This window comes from Silurus aristotelis, assembly GCF_946808225.1.
Source record: "Silurus aristotelis genome assembly, chromosome: 13".
Taxonomy (NCBI): Eukaryota; Metazoa; Chordata; class Actinopteri; order Siluriformes; family Siluridae; genus Silurus; species Silurus aristotelis.
This window is the reverse complement of record NC_139586.1, coordinates 12,001,502-12,023,431: the sequence shown is the minus strand read 5'-3', so window position 1 is coordinate 12,023,431 and position 21,930 is coordinate 12,001,502. Positions and strand designations below refer to the sequence as shown.

Genomic DNA, 21,930 nt, shown 5'->3' with positions numbered 1-21,930 from the left:
TTACCGCTAAATTAAAACCCCCAAGCTAGCAAAATTAACAAAAAACAACACAGTGGATTCACCTTTATTACTATATTTAGAAAATACCAGTTTTTATGCAGGTCATATAATTTTATTTTGTTGTATTTATTCGCCACACCTTGATGGCCAGTCCATGAAAATATTGTCCGACATTAATCCGGTCCAAGGTGCAATAAAGGTTGGGGACTGCTGGTTTAAATTGATCTGAATGTGGTTTAAAATTTAATTGTCCCTGAGCAGAACTTATTCAGTGAGCTCTTTAATTTAGACAGTGAAAATCAAAGCTTTAATAATAACTTACACTTCACTGTGGTTCTCTTATCATCTTGTGTTCGAGATCCACCTATGGGAAGGGCATCCATACCTGACCTCTGTAGAAGCATTCAATTGCACCAATCTGGCTTGACAGACAGGAGCACGTGCCCAATGGCAAGTAAGGTACCGCCCCTCACCCGAGTGCATAAAGCACTTGCACGTGCTAACTTTCCTCAGTTAACATTCGCTTCTCACGGCTTCTGGTATCCTACCTTACAGCTTCCTGGTTCTTGGACTGGACTATTTGTCTTCAGGGGGACACATATTCTGATCAGCCTCTGCCAGATGTGCTCGTCCTTAGCCAGGTTAACTTTCGTGAGCCGCCCACTCTCGCACCTTTTTTTATATCCTGCCCGCCTACTTCTTAACCTTTTTCATGGCGCTTTCTAAGTCAGCACCGGCTACACCGGTGGACAATCTGTTGCGAGCCTGCCTGGCCATTTGTGTGGCGCATTCTTCGCCGCTAGGGATTCCCATCCCTTCTGCATTGTCTGCCTGGGTCTTAAACATGTACAGAAAGCTATGAACCTCCCAGAGGACTGTAGCCATTGTCTAGTGCTCCCGAAAAGGCTTCTGCATTGCAGGCTCAAAACAGCTACTTCGCAGTGTGTTGACTTCAAATTGTCCAACTCGGAGGGGGAAAAAAGGCAATGCCGCTGCGCACCCGTGGGCTTCTCGCGGTGCAGCTTCCTCAAAATGGGCCAATCTGTGCTTATCCTCGTTCAATGATTTATTGCGGGCCAACAACCTTTTTCCTGACGGACCGACCGGTTCCGGGGATAAGGGCGAGGATGACGAGGAGGCCATCCTGTTGTACGTGGCCCATCAGGTTCCCTCTGGCCGAACAAGTGTCGTGTGTTTGAGGAGTGGTGCGAGAGGCACCAGCTCGTTTCATATCTGTGCTCAGTCGCTGATATTTTAGGCTTCTTGCAGGACCTTATCGATTGTGGCAGAACCCTTTCTACGATTAAGGTCTATTTGGCGGCTATCGATGCGTGTCATGCCAAGTTTGGCGGCACTACGGTGGATAACACCCCCTTATCCGTAGATTTATGAAGGTTGCTTGCTGCTCCTTACCGGTCACCAGAAGTGTAGTCCCAGAATGGGACCTCTCCATGGTGCTTGAGGTGCTGGTCCAACGGCCTTTTGAGCTCCTAGGGGATATCTCCCTTAAACTCCTCTCTTTAAAAACGGCTCTGCTTCTGGCATTGGCTTCCGCCAAACGTGTCAGTGATTTGCATGCACACTTGGTTCATTCTTCGTGCACCAAATTCTCGCTCAATGAAGATAAGGTTTTGCTCAGGCCTAACCCAGCCTTCATGCCTAAATGCTTTCCAGCTTTCACTGGTGGTGTGACGGAGCTCTCCGCTTTTCACCCTCCTCCATTTTCCTCTGCGGAGGACCAGAGGCTAAATGCTTTATGCCCTGTGTATGCCCTGTGGGATTACATCGACAGGACAAACCCTTTTAGAAGGAGCGACCAGCTCTTCGTATCTTGGGCCCCCCCGAACACGGGGAATCTATCTCCTTGGTGTATGAATCTAAGAGAGTGCAGCCTCCAGGTGGCCTCAGAGCTCACTCCACTAGAGGCTTGGCTGCTTCTTGGGCTCAGGTACTAATGGCTTGATGTTACCCAGACCTCGGTGGCTCATGCGGTCTTAGGTGTGGGCTCTTTGTAGCCTTGTGCTACTAGGCCTGCACTCCTTTTAACCCTGACTGCCCAGCCCAGTTATGCATGTTTTCAAGCATGATAGTCTGTACCCTTTCCTGACACCCAGATTGGTCCAATCACATGTATATCAACATGTTCTTTTCTGCATGCGGCCTGCATGTTGGGTGTCATCAGGGTTTTAGCGTGCATGTTAACACGTCATGTTTTTTATGGCTGGGTTTTTCACCCTCGCAGTATGTGAGGTCTGCTACTCTGTGACATGCCGAGCACCACTTTGAAGGCCGTCCTCTGGCTTGCAGGGCCTCGCTTTGAGTGTATTGGGCAACCAGGGAGTTGTATATATCGCCCATAGGTGGATCTCGAACACACGATGATGAAAGAGAACAATAGGTTACTGTTCCTAACCCAGGTTCTTTGAGTGGAGAGATCCACCAAGTTTGCCCCGCTTGCTGCACGAGAAGCAAATATGCTCACTGAGGAAAGGTAGCATGTGCAGGTGCTTTATGCACTTGGGTGAGGGGCGTTCCCTTACCTGCCATTGGGCATGCGCTCCTGTTTGTCAAGCCAGACTTGGTGCAATTGGATGCTTCTGCAGAGGTCAGGTACGGATGCCCTTCTAATAGGTGGATCTCTCCATTCGATGTTTCAGAGAACCGGGGTTACGAAGAGTAACTTTTTGATTACTTTCATTGTTCATGTATGAACTATGTAAATGTATGTGTGTGTACCAGTAAACTACTAAATTGTGTGATTTTGATGTGAACTTCCAAAGTTACAAAAAGTTGTTTCAGGTTTAGCTCTGACTGTTATAATGCACTGACACTGGAGACTCCTTCCATCAATGTTAGTTTGTTTACAGAACAAGTCCCTGTAAATGAGTTGTTGCTAGAGCAACTGTAATGTATTAGTACAAGTGCATAAATATAAACCTGCACTACTGGTAAAATTATATTTTTTAGAATTAATCAGCAACTTCTGAACAATCAGAAAGAGCCTTGTGTATACTATTAGTTAGTTTATTACAATTATTTTGAATGAAGTAATTGACAGAGTTGATAATACTGAGATTGCATCTGTGCTGCAGGTTAGACTCATGGGCCTCCATGTTTAGCGTCGTTCCCACTATCTGCTTCGGCTTTCAGGTGAGATTCTATTTTACGTTTCACTTAAGTTTATTTATTTACTTTTTCGCCTGGGTAAACACTATAGGCACAAAAGATTTGGGACACGCCTTTTTCAGCTATATATTGTTTTTTCGTAAACTGTTACCACAAAGTTGGAGGCATACAATTGTGTAGGGTGTCTGATGCAGTAGAATACAATTTTCCCAGCATGACAATGCACCTGTGTACAAAGTCAGCTCAATGAAGATGTTTACATGGATTGTGTGGTCTGCTACAGAGCCCAACCCTACCGAACACCTCTGTGATGAATTGGAACACTGACTGCACACCAGGACTCCTAACCATACATCAGCACCTGACTCTCTAACACCCTTTAGTTCGAAATTTTAGTAGGCCATCTTCACAGATGAGTGGAAGTTATAACAATTTAGGAGATTATAACCGCAAATGGGGACTAAATGTGGAATAGGATGTATGTATATATATATATATATATATATATATATATATATATATATATATATATATATATACAGTGAGGAAAATAAGTATTTGAACACCCTGCTATTTTGCAAGTTCTCCCACTTAGAAATCATGGAGGGGTCTGAAATTGTCATCGTAGGTGCATGTCCACTGTGAGAGACATAATCTAAAAAGAAAAATCCAGAAATCACAATATATGATTTTTAAACTATTTATTTGTATGATACAGCTGCAAATAAGTATTTGAACACCTGTCTATCAGCTAGAATTCTGACCCTCAAAGACCTGTTAGTCTGCCTTTAACATGTCCACCTCCACTACATTTATTATCCTAAATTAGATGCACCCGTTTGAGGTCGTTAGCTGCATAAAGACACCTGTCCACCCCATACAATCAGTAAGAATCCAACTACTAACATGGCCAAGACCAAAGAGCTGTTCAAAGACACTAGAAACAAAATTGTACACCTCCACAAGGCTGGAAAGGGCTACAGGGAAATTGCCAAGCAGCTTGGTGAAAAAAGGTCCACTGTTGAAGCAATCATTAGAAAATTGCAGAAGCTAAACATGACTGTTAATCTCCCTCGGACTGGGGCTCCATGCCAGATCTCACCTCGTGGGGTCTTAATGATCCTAAGGAAGGTGAGAAATCAGCCCAGAACTACAGGGGAGGAGCTGGTCAATGACCTAAAAAGAGCTGGGACCACCGTTTCCAAGGTTACTGTTGGTAATACACTAAGACGTCATGGTTTAAAATCATGCATGGCACGGAAGGTTCCCCTGCTTAAACCAGCACATGTCAGGCACGTCTTAAGTTTGCCAATGACCATTTGGATGATTCAGAGGAGTCATGGGAGAAAGTCATGTGGTCAGATGAGACCAAAATAGAACTTTTGGGTCATAATTCCACTAAACGTGTTTGGAGGAAGAAGAATGATGAGTACCATCCCAAGAACACCATCCCTACAGTGATGCATGGGGGTGGTAGCATCATGCTTTGGGGATGTTTTTCTGCACATGGGACAGGGCGACTGCACTGTATTAAGGAGAGGATGACCGGGGCCATGTATTGCGAGATTTTGGGGAACAACCTCCTTCCCTCAGTTAGAGCATTGAAGATGGGTCGAGGCTGGGTCTTTCAACATGACAATGACCCGAAGCACACAGCCAGGATAACCAAGGAGTGGCTCTGTAAGAAGCATATCAAGGTTCTGGCATGGCCTAGCCAGTCTCCAGACATAAACCCAATAGAGAATCTTTGGAGGGAGCTCAAACTCCTGTTTTTCAGCGACAGGCCAGAAACCTGACTGATCTAGAGAAGATCTGTGTGGAGGAGTGGGCCAAAATCCCTCCTGCAGTGTGTGCAAACCTGGTGAAAAACAACAGGAAATGTTTGACCTCTGTAATTGCAAACAAAGGCTACTGTACCAAATATTAACATTGACTTTCTAAGGTGTTCAAATACTTATTTGCAGCTGTATCATACAAATAAATAGTTAAAAAATCATACATTGTGTTTTCTGGATTTTTCTTTTTAGATTATGTCTCTCACAGTGGACATGCACCTACGATGACAATTTCAGACCCTTCCATGATTTCTAAGTGGGAGAACTTGCAAAATAGCAGGGTGTTCAAATACTTATTTTCCTCACTGTATATATATATATATATATATATATATATATATATATATATATATTGTACAAAAACTTGGTCATTGTTTTGTGTTTGTGTGCGGTTCAGTGCCATGAAGCCTGCATTGCTATTTATAGCAGTATGGAGAACAAAAGGATAAGTCACTGGGTGCTTATCTCAGTGGCCTCCATGATCTTCTGTCTGCTCATTTACACTCTTACAGGTAAGCCATCTGTATTTTCACCTGTATTGTCACTGCAATCTTCAACCAGTACAACCAATGATAATGTAAACTCTCCTGTACTTTCAATCTTGTTGATATTATCACAAAAATATACTGCAGTGTCACCTGTGATGTAATGTAACCTGTTATGTCACCTGTAAATAACACAGCAGTAGTTCAGAAAATACGTAAAAGTTATTCTGAATATAATAGCCATCTCATTATCCTGATGACAGGAGTGTTCGGTTTCTTTACATTCGGACGTGGAGTGGCATCAGATATCCTGATGTCATATCCTGGAAATGATGTGGTGATGATTATTGCCAGGCTGCTGTTTGGGATCTCGATCGTCACAATTTATCCCATAATACTTCTCCTGGGCAGGTGCGTAGACGATGAATATACAGTGGGTACGGAAAGTATTCAGACCCCCTTAAATTTTTCACTCTTTGTTATATTGCAGCCCTTTGCTAAAATTATTTAGGTTCATTCTTCTTCCTTATGAATGTACACATAGCACCCCATACTGACAGAAAAACACAGAATTGTTGACATTGTTGCAGATTTATTAAAAAAGAAAAACTGAAATATAACATGGTCCTAAGTATTCAGACCCTTTGCTCAGTATTTAGTAGAAGCCCCCTTTTGATCTAATACAGCCAGGAGTCTTTTTGGGAAAGATGCAACAAGTCTTTTACACCTGGATTTGGGGATCCTCTGCCATTCCTCCTTGCAGATCCTCTCCAGTTCTGTCAGGTTGGATGGTAAACGTTGGTGGACAGCCATTTTTAGGTCTCTCCAGAGATGCTCAATTGGGTTTAAGTCAGGGCTCTGGCTGGGCCATTCAAGAACAGTCACGGAGTTGTTGTGAAGCCACTCCTTCATTATTTTAGCTGTGTGCTTAGGGTCATTGTCTTGTTGGAAGGTAAACCTTCGGCCCAGTCTGAGGTCCAGAGCACTCTGGAGAAGGTTTTTGTCCAGGATATCCCTGTACTTGGCCGCATTCATCTTTCCCTCGATTGCAACCAGTCGTCCTGTTCCTGCAGCTGAAAAACACCCCCACAGCATGATGCTGCCACCACGATGCTTAACTGTTTGGACTGTATTGGACAGGTGATGAGCAGTGCCTGGTTTTCTCCACACATACCGCTTAGAATTAAGGCCAAAAAGTTATATTTTGGTCTCATTAGACCAGAGAATCTTATTTCTCACCATCTTGGAGTCCTTCAGGTGTTTTTTAGCAAACTCCATGCGGGCTTTCATGTGTCTTACACTGAGGAGAGGCTTCCGTCGGAAGCCATAAAGCCCCGACTGGTGGAGGGCTGCAGTGATGGTTGACTTTCTACAACTTTCTCCCATCTCCTGACTGCATCTCTGGAGATCAGCCACAGTGATCTTTGGGTTCTTCTTTACCTCTCTCATCAAGGCTCTTCTCCCCCGATAGCTCAGTTTGGCCGGACGGCCAGCTCTAGGAAGGGTTCTGGTCATCCCAAACGTCTTCCATTTGAGGATTATGGAGGCCAGAGTGCTCTTAGGAACCTTAAGTGCAGCAGAAATCTTTTTGTAACCTTGGCCAGATCTGTGCCTTGCCATAATTCTGTCTCTGAGCTCTTCAGGCAGTTCCTTTGACCTCATGATCCTCATTTGCTCTGACATGCATTGTGATTTGGAAGGTCTTATATAGACAGGTGTGTGGCTTTCCTAATCAAGTCCAATCAGTATAATCAAACACAGCTGGACTCAAATGAAGGTGTAGAACCATCTCAAGAATGATCAGAAGAAATGGAAAGCACCTGAGTTAAATATATGAGTGTCACAGCAAAGGGTCTGAGTACTTAGGACCATATGATATTTCAGTTTTTCTTTTTTAATAAATCTGCAACAATGTCAACAATTCTGTGTTTTTCTGTCAATATGGGGAGCTGTGTGTACATTCATGAGGAAGAAGAATGAACTTAAATGATTTTAGCAAATGGCTGCAATATAACAAAGAGTGAAAAATTTAAGGGGGTCTGAATACTTTCCGTACCCACTGTATCTTATCATAAACATATTTAAAAATTATATAAATTTACAGCAACACACACACACACACACACACTCACCTGCTATAAGTCCATAATGTCATTTTACAGGACCGTCATCCTGGCCTTGGTGCTGCGTTACCAGGAGAGACGCGCAATTGTTACTGCAGGGTTTGAGTGCCGTTGCAGAGTGCTTCTGACAGTTCTGTGGATCGCTGTGACGCTTCTCATCGCTGTCTATGTTCCAGACATGAGTAAAGTCATTAGTGTGATTGGAGGAATCAGTGCCTTTTTTATCTTCATTTTTCCTGGTAATGTATTTATGCACAAACACATAATCAAACAAATAACAAGAAATGGCAAGAAATAGGAATAACAATGAATTTGTATTTCTTCTCTTACAGGGTTGTGTCTAATTTTTGCCATGCAGACAGAACCATTAGACCACAGATTAAAGTGAGTCATGATTTTCTAAAAGGTTTTACATTATTAAACAGAAACATTGCTGTATAGTTAATATGGCATTACTTTTTAAAGAAGTAAACACAGATGTCAGCCAGTCATGAAAACATATTCCCTGTTGCAATGCATTTCACTTTCATCACTGCCAGTTGTGCCATAGTGAAATGCAATCATTGTAGAGGAGACATGCCTTTCTTTAGTGGAAAGAAGAAGGGTTAAAATAAAAAAAAAGCCCTTATGGAACAGTTTTCTTGATATCTCCCCTGTTCCTACTGAAGTGAACCCCTATTAATTATACTTTCTTCTTTTCTGTTCTTGCTAATTCATAATAAAGGAGTGAATCTAGAAATAAAATACTAATATCGATAAATTACTTGTGATGTAACTGAGCATCTGTGATGACTTTCTTCAGATGTTGTGTAAAGGATTGATGAGGATAACAGACATTTTTGGCACATATTCAGTGTTTATTTATTTATTTATATTAAAATCAATATTTGTCACGAATGAAAATCAATACTCAGATTTTTTATTTTTTTTTGTAAACCATGGAATCTCTTCAATTTTTTTATATAATTTGTGTGTGTGTGTGTGTGTGTGTGTGTGTGTGTTCAGGATGTTCCTGACTGGATGGGGCATCATCACTGTTGTTGTTGGAACCTTCATTTTTGGCCAGAGTACCACCATCGCTGTCATGGAACTCACAAATAAGGCTTGATAATCATCATTTTATAATAACGTTATTAACAACAATAATTATTATTATTTTTATTGTTGTTATTATTATTAATTAGTTTTTTTTTTTTTTTTTTTTATAAATACAGGGTTTATCTCATGTTTTTCCTGTTTACGTACCTCAATCTTCCACACTTCTGAGTAGAAATAATAAGCAAATAAACCAGGAATATGTTTTATTTATTTCTCTAATTTTAACGAGAATCAATTACTCCAACTTTGGATTGAGTAGGAATACTTACACTGATTAAAGGAAATAGATCCCCCCCCCCCCCCAAACAAAGAGAACATTTTAACTCACTGGTGATGAAAAGGTTTTAACATTTGTTTTATTATTATTGTTTTACTTTTTACAGTAAAAGATACTGTTGAAAAGAACTGTTGAAGCTATGCAAATAATGTTTTGTTTATTGTGAGTTATTTTTGTTAATGTAATGGTTGTTAATGTAATATAAATTGCTGTTTATGTCAATGATAAATATAATAAATAATTTAAAAAGATCTTCCAAAATGTCCATCCTGTGATACATATTTTCAAGTATTTACAAAGCCAAAAAGTTTTGGAGCCATGTCTTTGGTCAACATAATGGTCATTGTCTACATAATTTTTTTAGAGATCACAAATATTTCTTTATATTTCTCCCCCAAGTCCCAGGACAGTGTGGTTACTGTTTAATTTAAAACAAACTGTGTTTCACTGTTTATTTTCTGAAATTGTCATAAAAGTGTTTTATGAGATGATTTACATGTTACACATATAGAATGTTTATATTTTTATTTCCTAATTATATAAAGAATATAATCAAAGTAGCTACACACACACACACACACACACACACACACACACACACACACACACAGAAAGAATAATTTGCAGCTCTTGTAGTTATTCCTGTTTTCTAACAATACTATTTATGTAAAAATTAATTGAAAATGAAAAAATAGATGCATTTAATTTTCTAAATATATTAAATCAATCCTAGGGGTTAGGTTTAAATTTATATTCATATTATTGTTTAGATTTTTTGTTGTTCAATTTACCTTCAAGTTTTGGTGTAGCGGGACTGTTTTCACTCTTTTTTTAAATTTTATTCTAATAATTTCTAACCGTAATCGTAGAGACATTTTTTCTTGGTTTTCTCTACCTGAACTTTTATTTTTTTTATTTCTGTTAAAAGCAGAACTTCCGCGTCAGGACCTTTAGTTTGAATATAACTTCCGCTTATTCTGCGGTATCACACCGTTCGGTTTGGGTGGTTAATGCTGAAGATTATTTGGTGTTATTTGTGTGCATGTGGCTGTAGGATCGTATTTCGAGGGAAGTCGATTAGATTAAGGTCCCCTTTTTAGGCTGTTACAGTTTATTTTGGTTGTTTTTATGTGTAAATGCTGAATATTTGTAGATGCGGTCGGTGTGTAGGGGCGGCCCTGCGGTAGCGGCAGTAGGAGTTCCGGTAGAGGATCGCTGTTCAGGATCTTTAGTGTAACGATGACGGCGGCGGTGTTTTTCGGCTGTACTTTCATCGCTTTCAGTCCTGCTGTAGCCTTGTTCCTGCTCACCATCGCCCGCGATCCTCTCAGAGTGATTTTCCTCATTGCGGGGTGAGTGACAGTCACTAACACGCTCGTGTGTGTGTGGGCGCGCGCTGCTGAAGGCGTTCGTTAGCAGCGTTAGCTTAGAACTGATGACGCGGTGTTTATGAAAGTGCGCGTGATCCAGATTTCCCAGTTAGATTTCACTTCCGGGAACTGATCAGTGTGTGGCTTTGCACTAAAAATAACGCAAACGAACCTTCGCTACGTTTCAACAATTTAGACGTCACACTTCATAACAAACTGCACAACGAGCACAAGAATCACATTCATTCTAACATACGATTATAGAAGAGAAAGTTCTCGTGAAAATGTTTGTGTGAACGTGTACATGCCTCAGGCAAACGTACCTGGTGCCTGCAAGCGTAGAACAGACGTGTACACATGACCAACTGTTTGCGGTTAAAATGACAGTAAAGCCACTTGATATAAATCTGTATTTTATACATAAATCATACACATGCACACAGAATATATACTTATACATAAATACACACACCATCATGCACAGACTTCATAAATCATCATTCATACAATTCTGTGCAAAAGTTTTAGACACTTGTGTAAAAGTTATTTTATTTTTAAATTAACAAGGTAAATAAGCAAGAGATAAATTCAAATCAATGTTTGGTGTGGCCGTTTTTTCCCTGCAAAACAGCATCAATTCTTCTAGGTACATTTGCACAGTCTTGAAGGAAACTCGGCAAAAAGGTTGTTGAAAAACATCTTGGAGAACTAACCACAGATCTTCTGTGGATGAAAGCAGTCTCAAATCCTTCTGTCTCTTCATGAAATCTCCAGACAGACTTTGATGTTGAGATCAGGTCTCTTTTGGACCCCAACTATCACAATCACACAAGATAGTTAGTTCTTAATGATATTGCCCTTGAGCAAGGCCCTTAACCCTCTCCTGTTCAGTTGTAAGTTGCTCTGGATAAGGGTGTCTGCCAAGTGTTATATATGTAAATGTAATCTTGACCAAATCTCCATTTGCAGAAATGCAGCCAGTAACTTGTAGGAAACCTCCACCATGCTTCACTATGGCCTGCAAACCTTTTATTGTTCTGCTCTCCAGCCCTTTGGCAAACAGGTTTTATTTATTTATTTATTTTGTGCTATAGCCAAATATTTCTATATTTTATGACTCATCAGTCCGAAGCACCTGCTGCTATTTTCTGCACGCATGTCCTATATTTCTGTGCATATTTGAGTTGCTTAGCCTTGTTTCCATGTTGTTCATGAAGATAAATTCTGGACAGACTTCTCGAGACAGTAGATGGATGTGCCTGGGTTACACTGGTTTCCTTCAGTCCTTTGCTGATGGCACTGCTGGACATCTTCTGATGTCAAAGGAACGTAATCAATATGTGTCTTTCATCTCTGCCTGGAAGAGACGTTGCTGATGCTGTATATGTACTTTGTGTCTTGTTCCTGTGCTCAGTCTTGCTATTGTGTATGAACCTCTGACATGAAACTGTCTTCCAAATCTTCACCGTAGTAGCGGAGTTTGGCTTTTCCTCACCCAGGTTTAAGCCGCCTACACCCGCCTGGGTTTCAACCTACATATGAAATTTATGCCTATTATCGCCTGCTTGGCATAAGTGGTTACTCATACACCCCTGCAAATTTCCCAACTTTGTGCACATGTACAAAGAGTGCAAAGTAAGAAATGAAAGCCAAAGGGTGGCCACACCAAATATTGATTTGATTGGATTTTTTTTGGATGCCACACAGTTGCTTGAATTGAAAAATCCATGAGGATCTCTGTCCAGTTTAATTTCTCGCCCATTTGACATTTTTTTGTGTTGTGTTTGTCAGTGCCTTTTTCTGGCTCGTGTCTTTGTTGCTGTCATCGTTGGTGTGGTTCGTAGCCGTACAGATCAGTAATAAAGACAGCGGCTCGCAGCAGAAAGGCCTGCTCGTGTTTGGAGTGCTGCTCTCCGTCCTGCTGCAGGAGATCTTCAGATTCTGCTACTACAAACTCCTAAAGTGAGAATCAGCTTAAACTCTTACACATTTTTCATTCAGATCTAAAACGGAGAGACTTTGGTGAAAATCTGAACAATATTTAACCTTCTGATCATCTGATGTGATTTGTAGGAAAGCAAATGAAGGACTACTGGCCATCAGCCAGGAGGAAACGATGCCCATCTCTGTTCGCCAGCTGGCTTATGGTATTTACAGCGTAATAACTTTAAAGTTTTATTTTACATTTATTCATTAAACATAATTAAATCGGAGAATGATTTTTGCTTCGAGCTGCCAGATTTGCACCAAAAAGCTTTTTTTTTTTTTTTTTTTTTTTTTTTTTTTTTTTTTTAACAGTCTGTTTCCATACAACTTTTAGCTGCAGGTTTTACACACTGTTTATTTTTTATTTATTTTATTTTATTTTTTTGAGCATTGTGATGCCTTAAACAACATCTAGAAGCTTTGAGTTGTAAAATTAAACTAAATGAACATTTGTGTAAAAAAAAAAAAAAAAAAAAAAAGAAAACTGGATTTGAGAAGCTCAATAGGATTCTAAAGTGCACAAGGATAAAAAAATGAATACACAAAACACGACTCTGCAGATCAGATTTGAAAGAGTTTTCATGTGATGAATAAGTGAACAGAAGTTCCAGACTTAATTTCCAGGTGTAACAGCAGAAAAAAACTGATTATGTAACAGTTTGATAAATTGTTAAATAAGAATTGGGAAAATTAACATTTGAATTTGTGTGTGTTCAGTGTCTGGTCTGGGATTCGGGTTGATGAGCGGTGCTTTCTCTGTGGTTAACATCCTGTCTGACTCTGTGGGTCCGGGTACTGTTGGCATCCATGGAGACCCGCAGCATTACTTCATATCCTCAGGTGAATTTTTATTTACATAAAGTATGTAAGAAAAGTATGTAAACACTCATCATGTCTGTGGTGTTTTGAAATTGTGTGTGCTTTCCTCTTGATTCTTTATTTCATTTTGTTTTGTGTGGGTTTTTTTGTTTTTGTTTTGTCTCTGCAGCATTCATGACTCTGGCTATAATTCTGCTGCATGTGTTTTGGGGCGTCGTCTTCTTCGAGTCCTGTGAGCGTCGGAGGTGGTGGTCACTCGGAGCCGTGGTGTGCAGTCACCTGTTCGTGTCATGCTTGGTAAGAATCACACACACACACACACACACACAAACAGAAAAGAGAAATTCATGCACAGAGAGACACACAGATCAAGATAAAGACATTGTGGGTAATATGTAGAGAAACAGACAGAAGAGAGGCACATGCTGAGAGAGAGCAGGACACGGAGAGACAGACAGACAGAGAGATACAAAAAAAAAAAACCTGGGACCCAGGATAGGCACAGGGCGATGCAGAGTGAGACACTGAGGGAGAGGGACACAAATAACAGAAAAAGCAAGAGCTTGACAGACACTCAGAAAGATGCAAAGTAACTGCTTTCTCTTCTACGTAATATCTGTGTAAAAGCTCAGGATCTGTCACATTGTCATTTTTGTGTTCCAGACGTTCATGAACCCGCAGTACGAAGGCAGTTTGATCCCCACATACATAATCCTGTGCGTGATGGCCGTCTGGGCGTTTCTCTGCGCCGGCGGTTCTCTGAGGAACCTCAAGCTTTGTCTCACGTGCAGGGACAAAGACTTCCTCCTGTTTAATCACAGACCGAGATAACAGATTCTCTATCTGTAAAGACTGGAGCTCACTGATCTTCACTTCCTAGACTCTTGTAGATCGATGCAGTGGGAGGGAGATGTATTTTTTTTTATTTTTGTGTATGTTTTTCTGTCTCTGTAAAGTTTCACACAGTCAGTTCCTGCTGGTTTCGTGTCTGTGTTTCTCTGTTCTTTGTGTGCTTCTTCCAACTAAAATGTCACGAGTGAGATTAGAGTTTGTTTTTCACAACATGCACATTGTAGAAGTGATCAGTTTGCTGTTTCTCATTTCGCTCGTCTAAAAAGGCCATACTTTACATTTTAATAAAAGAGTTCGTTTAGATGCGGATTGTAGCCATGGAAATCGATCATATTGTCTGTTATTAACTATTATTTTACATAACTAAGATGATCCACATCTAAAAATGTACTCCATAAATTATATATACTCACCATAACAAATCCATAACCTCAACTTAGCTACATATTTATTTAAAGTGAAATTTAATATGAATTGTATAGCTCTTTTAACAACTGTTATGATAAATCAATTAAATTAAATCTAAAAACTAGGATATTGGACTATTTTACAGAACAGTTCCCATAGAAATGTTTCTGTATTAATATTCATTTTACCGTGTTCCCTCGCGCTCAGTCTTCACTTCCTGTTTTTTTTTTTTTTTTTAAGGTTGAGCCTGTGTTTAAAATTGGTCTATTTGCAGTGATTTTTCTATCAAGTGTCACTGATTAATTACTAACTTGTGCTCTTAAAGGTGATGCACGTTCACTTCTGACTCCTGTAACCTCCTGTAAAAGGTCTGTTTTCTCTTTCTGAATCGTTTTCAAGATTTTGAACAAATTTTTCCTGCAAATCTTGACTACGATTTGAATGTATAAATTTTATCCTTTAAACCACTTTACACTTTTAAGCTTCACGTTTTACACACTTTTCTGCAAATCAGGAAAAAAGAACAAAAGATCCAAGTTCGAAGCTTTTAATTGTCTCACTTTATGAAACGGCGTGTGGGCAATTCCAAAAAGAAAAAAGTAAAATAAAAATAAATATGGACAAAACAAATTTCTAATGAAGCATTATACACAATGTACAATATCATTTATTTTTTAAGATTTTTTTTTTTAATTAATTGAAAATCTTAATGCAAAAAAATGAAAAGAAAAAGAAATGAAGGGAGAGGGGGTGGTAAAGGCGAGTTGAGAAGAGTTGTGTGAAAAAAAAAAAAGATTTTCCTAATTGATACTCCGGCCCTGCCTGCTTTAACGGCTAATAAAAAGAGGTGAAAAATAAAAACGGTGGATTTTTTTTGTGTGTTTGAAGGTTAAAAAGAGCCGAGTCGGAGTTCAGCTTGTCTTTGTGCATTGAGGTTCAGTCAGTAGTCTGTGTCTGAGCCCTCTGTGTTGTCCACGTTCCGAGACAGCATGTAGTTGTCCATGTCGATCGAACGACAGTTATTGATAGCGTAGCGTAGCCGCTCGGCCATCACTAACTGGCTGGAGTAAGGAGGGAGGCGGAGCTGGAAGAAACAGGTCTGAGATGTGGGAAGACTGTCGTACGGCTGTGGAAAGAAAGAGAGAGAATGTAAGTGACCGAGAGAGTGAATGAGAATAAACAGAAAATGAGCGTGCGCGCACTTACCCGGTCCACCTTCATGATCTGGAAGCGCTGCGAGATGTCCGCTGTGTTAGCGGGGAGACGTGAACGTCCAGACACGAATCTCATGAACAGCATGCGTTCCTCGTTAGAGAACTCGTCAAGCGTCTGCCAGAACCACTGCACCAGCTGCTGCTGCTCCTCCACCTCCCGATACCGCACCACCTTCTTCAGCACATCCACGCTGATCTCCGCCAGACCACACACCATCTGCTCCAACTGCCGAGCAGTCAGCAATGAGAGCAGAGGAACCGGCACAATCCACGACATGCCCTCCCTCACGGCCGCCACCTGATTCACACACAATCTCTGCTTAGTCAAACTGCAGCAAAACGGCCTACTCCAGAATTATTGGCACCCTCCAAATCGAAATCTTTTTAGCTCTTGGCCATGTAACCAAAAAAAAAAAAGTATTTAATAGAAATCTAATTATACAGTATGACTCTTCCAAACTACTGCCACAAAAATGTCTCTAAATACTTTAGCATGAACATTTCTCTTCATTGGAACTAAAACACACCTGGCGGTCAAGCTCATGTAGCCGGTACTCTATCGCTCGTTCTACATACTCCTTCCTGTTGGAGAAGGTCAGCGGGATGCTGTTTCCACCCGGTATGATGGGTACCATTTTCCCATCAGCACTCTGGCCCACAAACGAGTCGAGAGGAATCATCTACAATAAATAAATGTAAATTAATATTATTAAATCAGAAAAACACCAAGTCAAACCAAACAAATGCCTTATGTTTTTTTTCCATGTTCGCTGGTTTGCAACACAAAGTACATAGACTGAATCTACTGCAAATATCAACACATTCAACCCAAATACATCTAATTTTGTCAGCAGTTGCAAAAGATGAATTCTGGATCAAAGTACTTTACAGTATCTTTTTTTGTTGAATCTCTACATCAACAAAATGATTGAAAATTAAAATATTTTCTTTGCTTTTTGGCCTTGATTTTTTTCCAAACCTTTCCTACATCCTACATCTAAATACTTTTGGTACAAATGTAATTTCATATAATTTGAAAATGATCTTAATGTAAAACAGTAACCTAAAGTAAAATAGAATGTAAAGCAGCATGTCTGCCACTAGGGGGCGAAAGCTGACCTTTGGACAGATATTTGCAGGTAATGATTCCTCACTGTCAAGTCCTTTTAAATTGAGAGGTGTGTGTGTGTGTGTGTGTGTGTGTGTGTGTGTGTGTGTGTGTGTGTGTGTGTGTGTAAGAGAGAGAGAGAGAGAGAGAGAGAGGACCTCGTGAAAGTTCTGCTCTGTAATACCGCTGTCCTCCAGGTGCAGGATGCTATTGAGAGTCTGCACATACAACAGGTCCACTTCCTCCAGGTCCTCCAGCATCAGCGGGATGCAGCACAGCTGTTTCCACACCATCGGAGCCAGATGCAGGTCCAGCGGTTTCTTGGTGCGTATGGCCACGCCCATCAGGATGCCCAGGAACTTAAACTGAAGTAAATGCTCATCTAGGCATGCTGAGGGGTTCAGCAAGAACCTGACACACACACACAAAAATATTACCTCACAAATTAAAATATAAAATTCTTATATTTATATAATTGTTTTTATTTTATACAAAGTTTGCTTCATGAGGCCCATCGTACTAGAATTATATTTTCTAACAATCTTTAGATTTCATCCTATCATAAATCATTACCTATGGTTAGCTAGTTAGTTATCTAGTTATTCATTGTTAGCATAAGTTATAGTTACGAGACGTGTGTAAATAGTAAACCTGTCTCTGTTGTATCCAACTTCTGCAGTAGCATTAGGAGATGCGATGAGGAGATCCACTACTCCAGTCTCCAGCTCCTACACACAGACACACTCGTTATGATGATCTATAATCATTTCATTTATTCCAGAATTTTGAGGGTGAACACACCTGACACATTTCAGTAATGGTGTCATCAAAAACTCCTCCAGCATCGTCCGCTCCTTCTCCGACCAGCTTCACCTTCCACGCCCGAGACGGCAGCCTGAGATCAGAAGCGTTCAGCTTCACCACCTGGCGAGCAATCTGCACGAAGATGGGCTTACACTTCCTCCCGCTTCATAGACACACACACACACACACACACACACACACACACACACACACACACACACACACACACACACACACACACACACACACACACACACACAGAGTGAGAGAGAGAGAGCATATTAATGTATTTATTGTAATATATACTAGTAATTCAACCCAAACTTTAAAATAAATACACCTCTTAACTGCTAAATGTTGCCAAACCCATTAATTTTCCTGCTGAATCCCATATAACTGGCCAGTTGGAATACCATAGCAATTAAGTAACACCCTACAAAGCTCTGGACTCGTAGCAACCACCTATCAGCACCTGATAATAACCGCCTAGCAACACTTTAGCTGGAACAAGCAATCTTCAATTCCGTCTTATACAGTAGCAAATTATAATTGTTTTTATTTAAGGGAAAAAAAAAAAAGGGGGGGGGGGGGTAAAAAAATAAATAAATAAAGTGGTTCGGACAGTACTGCTGTAGTACTTAAATATACAGAATTTACTGACCGAGTGGAGATTCTCTTGACTGTGATCTGAGGGCCGTAGTTTTTGCCCTGCACCATGGTCTTACCAATGGAGCGCACCATGGGGAGCATATACACACGTGGAGCCAGCAGAGGACGCAACTGCCCCTGTACGATACCCCACGTCCCAGGGTTATAATGTGACGTGCAACTCTGAAAAACACACACCCACACACACACCAGAAGTTTAAGTATTTTGCCGTTAATATTAATTTTGATTTGCTGAATTTACGAATCTTAACTGTAAAAAATGTCTTAATTTTCAAAGCTCAATACAAGGGATAAACACTTGTGAAAAAATGTGTTTGTGTGTGTTTATACCTGATTGTTAGGGCTGAGATTCAGCAGTCTCCAGGAAGAGTACATGAGGTCAGAGAAGTGATAGAGCAAACGTAGCCGAGCTCTCAGTGCCTCCATGTTGACATCTCTCAGAGCACCGTACTGCGGAGGCACACACACGGGCAGCCCCAGCTGCAGTGGCATAGAGGAGCCTGTGAAAATCACAAAACGGCAATAGTTTAGACACAACTATAGTTGACGTGTGTGTGTGTGTGTGTGTGTGTGTGTGTGTATATACCTGGTGCTCTGGGTGGTACTGACAGAGCAGTCCATGCAGCACTATGGCAGCGTCCAGCTGAAATCTGCTGGATGTTTTTACCCTGCAAAGCTGTGATGAGAGTCGGCTCTCGTACATGGTTGGTGTGACCCAAACCGAGCTACCCCACACACACACACACACACACACACACACACACACACACACACACACACACACACACACACACACACACACACACACACACACACACACACACACACACGCCATGGCTTCTTTTAGTGCTTACATTGTATCCATAACATGATGTGATACTTCTTAGCTAGCATCAATTTAATAGCCTGCTCTCTAGCTTAGATATCATCAGCAGCAACATCTATTACTTTTTAGCTATAAACACCATAAATCAATAACAAATTATTGTTAATTCATTCTAAATCTCCTTTTATTCACACACACAAAGTTTTAAATGGTGGTGATTTGAGCAATGTAAAACGTGCTCACCTGTCCCTCAGAGTTGCTCCCCCAGGCGTAAACATCTCCTGTAGAGGCAAGAGCGACCGTATGCTCTGCCCCCACAGCTACATCCTGAATAAACACGCCCACAAGAGCAGGGACCTGCTGAGGACGATTGTGATTACGTGCACGGCCCTCTGGTAGGCCGATCAGGCGATCTACAATGTCATAATGAAAAACAGACATTTTAACTTTAAACAAAGCCTTTTTTAATTCTTTGCCAAAAGTAAAATGAAAGTGAACACGTGTGTGCACCTTGGCCAAACGTGTAAACATTTCCATCCTTGGTCAAAGCCACAGAGAACTGGGTTCCACACGCCACCTTCTTAATTCCGATTCCACACAAAACGTCCACTTTCTAAAAAAAGAAAAAGAAAATAAATAAATAAATAAAAAGGGAAACACGTTCTGATATGCAACTGTTTATAATGAGATGAAAAAGATTTACACTGTAATTTGACTCCAATTATTACAAAGCAGTTTATAAAGTTTATAATTTTATATAAAAAAAAATTCTAAGTTTATAATAAAAAAATTTTTTGTCTAAAGAGCGATTTCAAGGTGTAGATTTTATGCCTTATCTTCTCATTACTCTATATTAGTATAAAAAAAAGTAATATGAAATGCAACAAAAAAGAAAAAGTTTTATCTTAACCACCCTATATATAGCAATTAATATAATTATTTAAAGCACTCTCTTTACCTTGCAAATTAAGATATAAAATGATCATATTTAAATAATTGTTTTTATTTGTAAAGTATTATACTTTATACAAAGTTTGCTATATGAGGTAGTGTGCATGACATTTTTCTTCCAACCAGATGTTGCTCGGTTGATACCTGTGGTGAAGATTTGGCGGTTGAGTTTCCCAACCCAAGCTTTCCGTAATCTCCGTCTCCAAACGCCCAGACGGTTGATCCATCAGCTGACACCACCAGTGTATGATTCAGTCCGCATGCCACCTGAACACAAAATGCACACATACAGCTCACACCACAGCCTACTCAATAATTAGTGTTCGAGAGGGACAGGGGAGTGGGGGTGGTGGGGGGGGGGGGGGGGGGGTTTGCTTACCTGGCCAATCTGTTGACCTTCCAAAGCCGTGACTCTTTCTGGGAGTTTCTTATTGGACGTGTTTCCCAGGCCGAGTCTGCCGTAGTCTCCATTCCCAAAGCAGAAAAGTTTACCGTCTGCCGTGACAACGGCCGAGTGTTTAAACCCACAAGACATCTGTACAAAACACACAGGCACAAATGTGAGCACACAAATTAATGAACATAACAGATGTTAAGCATCTAATCTCCATTTTATTTTAATTGCACAGGTAGTCGTTCCGATGAACCCATCGTAACTTGAAAATATAATAAATCGCGACATGCCATAGCCTACCAGCAGCCGTACAGAATGGTGATTAGTATGGGGTAGTATACTGCAATTTATACAGTACACACACACACACACACACACACACACACACACACACACACACACACACACACACACACACACACACACACACACACACACACACACACACACACACACACACACACACACACAAATTTCCAGACTATTAGGCGCACACAAATATAAGCCGCACCCACTGAATTTTACAATTTCGCACCTGTCTTTAAGTCGCAGAAACTAATGAACTTTACACAGGCTTTAACGAAAGACTGTCTGTTACACGGCTTGTATCTAAACAGTAGCCTACCAAGAAAGTCATTGTTCACTGTCTTCCTCCTTCCTTTCACAACAATTTCTCTCTAAAGTTTATCTTTTGGCATCGTTGTGCGTTTAAAAATCACCATCGGTAAAGCTTTTCTCCGGATGTCGTGCAGCTCAGAACACAGGTGAAGTGTGTTTTTTCATGCCTGGTTGATGATTCGCTTTTCCTGTTGACAGTCCGAGTGACCGGCAGGTCAAACATCAGAGGAACCTCATCCATATTTATGATGTGGTGCGGCCCGATTCAGTGGGAGCGCGATTTAATATAAAGAATTTCATTGGTTCACCTGAACCCGTTCTGCAATATTATTGGTCTAATGTTATGGAGCTCAGTTTTTTGGCTTGAAGCTTGTGAAACCAGGAAAAACCCAGGAAAAATCAATGAATTAGCCGCTACATTGTTTAAGCCGCTACATTGTTTAAGCCGCGGGGTTCAAAGCGTGGAGAAAAAAGTAGAGGCCGATAAAAAACGATTGTTGCAGCAGCTGTCCGGGTGGCTGGTCTCAGACAATGTTGGAGGTGAAGATGCTGGATGTGGAGGTCCTGGGCTGGTGTGGTCACACGTGGTCTGCGGTTGTGAGGCCGGTTGGATGTACTGCCAATTTCTCTGAAACGCCTTTAAAGACAGCTTATGGTAGAGAAATGACATCCAATTCAGGTGCAACATCTCTGGTGGACATTCCTGTAGTCAGCATGCCAATTGTACGCTTCCTCAAAACTTGCAATATCTGTGGCATTGTGCTGTGTGATAAAACTGCACATTTTAGAGTGGCCTTTTATTGTGGCCAGCCTGAGGCACACCTGTGCAATAATCATGCTGTTTAATCAGCATCTTGATATGCCACCCCTGTGAGGTGGATGGATTCTCTCGGTAAAAGGAGAAGTGCTCACGAACACAGATTCAGACAGATTTTTGAACAATATTTGAGAGAAATAGGCCTTTTGT

The 21,930-nt window shown here is 40.7% G+C and overlaps 3 protein-coding genes across 14 annotated transcripts in view; 2 read left to right on the top strand and 1 right to left on the bottom strand.

Moving 5' to 3' along the window:
* slc38a8b (solute carrier family 38 member 8b) overlaps positions 1-9,492 on the top strand; it is a 13,255-nt gene extending 3,763 nt beyond the window's left edge. Inside the window, exons 5-10 of the mRNA XM_083558065.1 lie at positions 3,093-3,150; positions 5,359-5,473; positions 5,710-5,857; positions 7,609-7,808; positions 7,902-7,953; positions 8,575-9,492. Coding sequence (XP_083414191.1) covers positions 3,093-3,150; positions 5,359-5,473; positions 5,710-5,857; positions 7,609-7,808; positions 7,902-7,953; positions 8,575-8,677 — 676 coding nt within the window. The 3' untranslated portion in view covers positions 8,678-9,492. The remainder of the gene's footprint in view (positions 1-3,092; positions 3,151-5,358; positions 5,474-5,709; positions 5,858-7,608; positions 7,809-7,901; positions 7,954-8,574) is intronic.
* A 404-nt stretch (positions 9,493-9,896) lies between these two features.
* aph1b (APH1B gamma secretase subunit) lies at positions 9,897-14,994 on the top strand. The gene is made up of 6 exons (XM_083558636.1): positions 9,897-10,296; positions 12,106-12,276; positions 12,388-12,461; positions 13,018-13,140; positions 13,289-13,416; positions 13,783-14,994. Exons 1-6 carry the CDS (start codon positions 10,184-10,186, stop codon positions 13,948-13,950), a joined length of 777 nt encoding a protein of 258 aa, XP_083414762.1. The 5' UTR covers positions 9,897-10,183; the 3' UTR covers positions 13,951-14,994.
* The window catches only part of herc1 (HECT and RLD domain containing E3 ubiquitin protein ligase family member 1), a 42,274-nt gene continuing 35,254 nt past the window's right edge, over positions 14,911-21,930 (bottom strand). For all 12 annotated transcript variants that reach the window (XM_083558330.1, XM_083558341.1, XM_083558337.1 and 9 more), the window contains exons 66-78: positions 20,331-20,486; positions 20,096-20,218; positions 19,511-19,613; positions 19,244-19,413; positions 18,761-18,899; positions 18,505-18,674; positions 18,167-18,336; positions 17,503-17,668; positions 17,353-17,429; positions 16,860-17,112; positions 16,121-16,273; positions 15,586-15,891; positions 14,911-15,505 (exon numbers count right to left, since the gene is read on the bottom strand). In XM_083558330.1, the coding sequence (XP_083414456.1) occupies positions 15,320-15,505; positions 15,586-15,891; positions 16,121-16,273; positions 16,860-17,112; positions 17,353-17,429; positions 17,503-17,668; positions 18,167-18,336; positions 18,505-18,674; positions 18,761-18,899; positions 19,244-19,413; positions 19,511-19,613; positions 20,096-20,218; positions 20,331-20,486 (2,172 nt within the window). In that variant the 3' untranslated portion in view covers positions 14,911-15,319. The remainder of the gene's footprint in view (positions 15,506-15,585; positions 15,892-16,120; positions 16,274-16,859; positions 17,113-17,352; positions 17,430-17,502; positions 17,669-18,166; positions 18,337-18,504; positions 18,675-18,760; positions 18,900-19,243; positions 19,414-19,510; positions 19,614-20,095; positions 20,219-20,330; positions 20,487-21,930) is intronic.

Excerpts from the sequence above, each read along its gene's own strand:
- aph1b (XM_083558636.1), top strand. The coding sequence starts at position 10,184 with ATGACGGCGGCGGTGTTTTTCGGCTGTACTTTCATCGCTTTCAGTCCT. Across the intron at positions 12,277-12,387 it reads TGCTACTACAAACTCCTAAA|GAAAGCAAATGAAGGACTAC; the intron begins GTGAGAATCAGC and ends TGTGATTTGTAG. Across the intron at positions 13,417-13,782 it reads ACCTGTTCGTGTCATGCTTG|ACGTTCATGAACCCGCAGTA; the intron begins GTAAGAATCACA and ends TTTGTGTTCCAG.